Here is a 5,812-nt window from a genome sequence, read left to right on the forward strand (position 1 = left end):
TTTTTGAAATTGTGTATTTTTTATTTTTTTTGTAATTTTTCACTTCTTCAATTACACGATTTTAGAATTTTTCCATTTTTCGATTACTGGACTTTAAAACCTTTTGAATTTTTCGATTTGAAATTTTTCAATTTTTATTTATTTTTCTTTCTTCATTTTTACGACATGTAACTCTTCGACTTTTCATTTCTAAATTTTCCAGGTTTTCGCTTTTCCACATTTTGGATGTTTCAGTTTTTACATTTTACAATTTTTCCATTTGAAATTTCAATATTCAATTATTCAATTTTTGCTCTTTTTCAATTTGTCATTTTTCCAATTTTTCGATTTTCCATCTCCTGGATATTTGAGTTTTTAGATTTCGTAATTTTTTAATATCTAGTTTTTTAATTTTTCGATTTGAGTTTCCCGGGTTTTTAATTTTTAATTTTCTATTTTTCGATTAGCTATTTTTCATGTCGGCTTTTTATTTTTTTTTTATTTTTCAATGCTTTGATTTTAGAATTTTTTGTTTTTTCAATTTTAGGTTCTTCAATTTTTCGATTTTTTTAATTTCTTTATTTTCACAATTTTTCGATTTTTCCACTTTTAGATTTTTAATTTTTCCTTTCTCAATTTAAAATTTTTCAGTTTCTCAGTTTTTCGTTTCCTCAATTTTTGATTTGCAGTTGTTCTAGTTTTTTCACTTTTCCAACTTTACGACTTTAGAATTCTTTAATTTTTCATTTACTGGATTTTAAAACTTTTTCATTGATTCGACTTTTCAATTTTTCGATTTGCAATTTTTCAATTTTTCATTTTTTTTGGTTCTTTAATTTTCCAGTTTTCCCTTTTAAATTTTTTCATTTTATTTATTTTCCAATTTTTGGATGTCTCCATTTTTAGATTTTACAATTTCAGGAGTTTTCAATTTTTCATTTCTTCAAGTTTTCCAGTTGCAGTTTTTCGTTTCGGTTTATTAACTTTATTTTTTCAATTTTTCAGATTTTACAATTTTTCTTCTTTCAGTGTTTCAATTTTTGGATGTTTCAGCTGGTTTACAATTTTTGGTTTTCAATTTTTCAACTTTAATTTTTATTTCAGTGCTCTTTTTTCGAATTTTATTTTTTCTGTTTGTTGATTTTTAAATTTAAAAAAAAATCCCATTTTGAATATTTCCATTTTTCAATTATTGGAGTTTAAAATTTTTTCATATATTCGAGTTTTCAATTTTACGATCAATGTCATAGCTGCAATTTTGACGATTTTATTTTTTCTATTTTTTTTTTCAATTTTTCGATTCGATTGGTTTTTTCTTTTTTCCAATTTTTCAATTTTTGGTTTTTTCAGTGTTTCAGTTTTTCGTTTTTTTAATTCTTCGATATGCAATTTTCCTATTTTCCACTTTTTTGATTTTCAACTTTTCGAATAAAAAAATAGAAAAATTGCAAAATAGTCAGACTGGAAAAGTGAAAAGGAAAAAACTGGAAATCAATAAATTGAATTATTTTTAAATTGGAAAATCGAAGAACTAAAAAATCAAAGATTGAAAATGTGAAAAATCTAATAAACCAAACGGTATAAAATCGAAAGAAACATTGAAAAAAATATAAGACAGAAATGAAAATGCGAAAAATTGTGATATAAAATCGAGAAAATGAAAATTAAAAAGTCGGGAAAAGGAAAAATAAAAAATTGGAAAAATCGAAAATTAAAAATTTGAAAACTGAAAAATCGAAAAATAAAAACTGTAATATCGAAAATTTGGAAAATCAAAAGATTGAAAATGGAAAAGAAGAAACGAACAATTGAAAAAATTGGAAATTGAAATAACGAAAAATTATGAAACCAAGACATTGAAAAATCCAAAAAAATGAAAAACCGAAAAAGGGGAAATCAAAAAATGGTTAAACCGAAAAAAAAGGAAAAATAAAAAATTCTGAGATTCAAAAAAGTATTCGAAAAATGGACAATTTATTTGTCAAAATTTTGAGATGACGTTTTGGGAGGAAATAAACGAATAAATTTTAATGAACGATTTACCATAATTACGATAACTTTAAAAATTTGCAATATTTCAGAGCATTCGGTTTTACAATTTTGACTTTTTTCCAAAAATCTGCAGGAATATCGTATTGTATAAAATGAAAAAAATTATCATCCCACTATCTACATGATATTCCTAATATATCTATACACAAAAATTGACAACAATCGGTCCAGTAGTTTCGGACATTGTGACTAATAAAAATTGCTGCAGACGACAGATAGACAGACAGACCGTCCAGAAAGCTGTGTCGGGAAGTAAAAAAGGCGAAAAATTTTAAAAAACATCGCCTGCAAAAAAGTGGGTTAATGACTGACATTTCGAGTGGCCACAATTAAGATTCTGCGATAAGATACGCTAATATGCACTTTATTGCCACGAGAGATACCATCAAAATCACAGTGATTGAATTAATAAGCTGCGTATCCGATCACTCGAACGTTTTATCACAATCCATCAATTCTCTCCAGTACCTCAATTATCTTAATAAATCCTAGCCATAAACTTTTGTGAAAACCTGATTGACAATAACGTGATGATTGTTACTACAAGCGACCGCTGCTAATTCACGGAAATGTGAAAGCCTCATTCTAATTGATTTTCGGGCTGCGTGGGCGTGCCTCCAATACCAGATAAATAATTTTCTTCCTCATTTTTTAAAGTTATTTCAGGACTGGCGTGATTCGCATGTTTGAATGATGTCGCTTTCTTGTATTTATAACCTCATAACGCTGTTTTACTTCGTTTATCTAACCTGACGTCACGTTTCGTGTCAAGTTAAAATATAGCAAAAAGCGCTTCTTCGGGAGTGTTTGCAGAAATTAACTAATGGGATTGCGGGTACACCGCCAACTTCTTAGTTTGCCAGTCTCGAAGTTAGCGTGTTGTTATTGTGCTCTGCACAAATCTAAAACATCTGCAAACTTGCAACTATTCGTCTAATTATCTTCAGTCATTCAGTTGGATTTTGTTATCGTTGGCAGATGTAATAACATTTGCACAACAAATTGCTTTGATTGTGTTTTATGGCGATCTAAACGTGAAAGTATTAGGTACAAGGATGTCTGGCATATTATAACACTCATTTTTAGATGTAAATGGAAGCGATATAGCCAGGAGCGAGATTAAGTGGACTTATTTAACGCTCTGATGAAAAGTCGAGATTTCTCAATGATGGTAAGAAATAAGATAATATAATGAGGTTCAAACAATGTGGAAATAAAATTTTTATTGCTAGCTGAGTTACAAATTTTACAAATAACCATAATCACTCTTGATAACATCTGCGATTTTTTCGGCCACCATGACCGCTGGGGCGTTCGTGTGCCCAGACACCGTAGTCGGGAAAACCCCGGCGTCCACAACCCTCAAACTTTCAACACCATGCACCTTCAAATTGCTATCCACGACGGAAGTGGTGCTATCAGGACCCATGGCGGTGGTACCACAAGGATGGTAAATCGTGGTGGTCATACGACGTACCACACACTCCCAATATTCCTTCGACAGTTCCGTGAATTCCGTACAAATGGGAATACTAACAGCCTGAGCACTGACAGCCCGCATTGCCTCTGTGTCCACAAGATCCAAAAGAAACTCAATCCCTTCAACTAAATTATCCACGTCTTCTTGTTCCGCCAACATATTCAAATCTATATTCGGAAAATCAATCGGGTCGGTCGATTTTAGGGTAATACGTCCTGTAGACTTTTCGTGGAGGAGTGCCAAAGCTATGATCATGTCAGTCATGGGGTTGATTTGGTTCAAGAAGCCGAAAACGAGCTCGGTGTCGTAGTTGTACGCTCGGGTTAAAATTAGGCTTGAGGAACCACCCGGTGGTACGAAGAGGTACTCTACTTTAGGTACGTCACCGGTGTCGGCGCTTTTGATGAACCCTATTCCATCGATACCACCGGGTTTGGTATAAGGACCCAGACCTAGCAAGTAGTATTCAATTAAGGTTTCCAGATCAGACGACGGGAGGGTGTAGTTTGTCCGAATGATCAAACCCGGGAAAAGTGGGTGCTCTAGAAGATTTTTCCCAACGGGTAAGTCTGCGAGCACTTCAATCCCTAGTTCGTCCAAGTGGTCTTGCGGACCCACCCCCGATAACATGAGTAGTTGTGGGGAGTTGATGGCACCACCGGAAACAATAACCTCTTTGGACGCCAAAGCCACGAATTTCTTATCACCTTGGACGAATTCCACCCCTTGTGCGACTTTCCTGTCAGGATCTATAACAATTTTCGTAGCTAGGGCTTTAGTTTTGACTTGAAGGTTTTTGCGTTTGCGGGCGTTGTCCAAAAACGCGGTCCCAGTACTCTGTCTTTTCCCCCGTTTTATGTTGAATTGGGTTTGGGCCGAGCCGAACTCGTTCTCACCGTTGTAGTCCACAATGGGTACGTCTAGTTCCAAACTGGCGTTAACAAAGTTGGAAAATAGGGGCGATGGCGGTTGCGCGTACTCCACGTTCCAGAAACCCCCAGTTCCGTGGTACCCGGAATCTCCATCAATTTGTGAATTTTCGGACTTGATGAAATAGGGGAGAACGTCTTGGTACGACCATCCCGGGTTACCCAATTCCTCCCAAGTGTCGTAGTCTTTGGGGTTGCCCCTCACATACATAACCGCGTTAATGGTACTACTTCCACCTATGACTTTTCCGCGCGGGATGATGCACCTCTGCTCCATCATTCCTTTAAACAATTGCTCACTCATAATAGTTTGTAAATTTTCGACTTACCTTGACAACAACTAGTTTGAGGAGTACTATAATAACCCCAGTTCATTTCGCTGAATTGGAGGTACATCCACATGGCTGGCATATCGCTGAAGTCATCTTCTTCTCCCCCCGCTTCTAATAATAGTACCGTGACGTTATCAATCTCTGATAATCGCGTAGCTAGAACACTTCCGGCTGAGCCCGCTCCTACTATAACGAAGTCGAAAGTACCGGCATCTGGAATAGACTTTGTTTAATTGTTTGTGTGAAGGTACTTCTGCTTACCCTCTGTGACGGTTGAAGCTGCCCCTGCTCGAAATTCTTCGTTGCTTTGAGGCAACGCAAACCCTTGAGCAATCGCAGTTCTTTCACTTATCAAATTTTCGTAGTAGAGAGTGGTTTGGGTACCAGTGGTACTACTAAAAAACGCAAGACATATCGCTGCGAGAAGATACATGGTTGTGGTGGTACTGAGGGGCGAATTGTGGCAATAAGTAGGTTTTTTATCACAGATAAGCTAATTGGTTTTGTTTGTTCTTGAATGAGTACCTAGTATTTTATGATTTATCACGCCAGATAAAGTAGTTCGATTAATTGTTAACAGATTGTGTGTTTTTACACGCGAGCGTAAGCAAAGGAGAACGAAGAAATAGGTCCCCCGTTTCCGTCTGTCCGTCCGTCTGTCCGTCTGCCCCCGGATTTTTATTAGACAGATAATCTCCGAAAGTACTGAATCGCTTGTTGTGAAATTTTGTACTTATACCTATTAGGTACATCATGTAGATGATAAAACGCTAACCAAAATTTGTCTAATAGATTTCGTAATTTTTCAATATTTAGTTTTTTAATTTTTCGATTTTTCAGTTTTTCGTTTCTTCAGTTTTTGATTTGCAGTTGTTCTAGTTTTCATTTTAAATATGTAATAATAATTATAATTTAAAATTTTCCACTTTTCCAACTTTCCGACTTTGGAATTCTTCAATTTTTCAATTACTGGACTTTAAAACTTTTTCATTGATTCGACTTTTGAATTTTTCGATTTTGATTTGCAATTTTTCATTTCG

The 5,812-nt window shown here is 34.7% G+C and overlaps 1 protein-coding gene across 1 annotated transcript; it reads right to left on the reverse strand.

Annotated features, from left to right (window-relative positions):
- Positions 1-3,239: 3,239 nt before the first annotated feature.
- On the reverse strand, positions 3,240-5,240 carry LOC135146650 (glucose dehydrogenase [FAD, quinone]-like). The gene is made up of 3 exons (XM_064078776.1): positions 5,034-5,240; positions 4,770-4,985; positions 3,240-4,722 (listed from the first exon to the last, which is right to left on the reverse strand). The coding sequence occupies exons 1-3, from the start codon at positions 5,203-5,205 to the stop codon at positions 3,278-3,280; spliced, it is 1,833 nt and encodes a 610-aa protein (XP_063934846.1). The 5' UTR covers positions 5,206-5,240; the 3' UTR covers positions 3,240-3,277.
- Positions 5,241-5,812: the final 572 nt, after the last annotated feature.

The sequence above is a fragment of the Zophobas morio genome, unplaced genomic scaffold (genome assembly GCF_036711695.1).
Source record: "Zophobas morio isolate AGI-343-1 ecotype UQ-CSIRO unplaced genomic scaffold, CSIRO_AGI_Zmor_V1 ptg000254l, whole genome shotgun sequence".
In the NCBI taxonomy this organism is placed as follows: Eukaryota; Metazoa; Arthropoda; class Insecta; order Coleoptera; family Tenebrionidae; genus Zophobas; species Zophobas morio.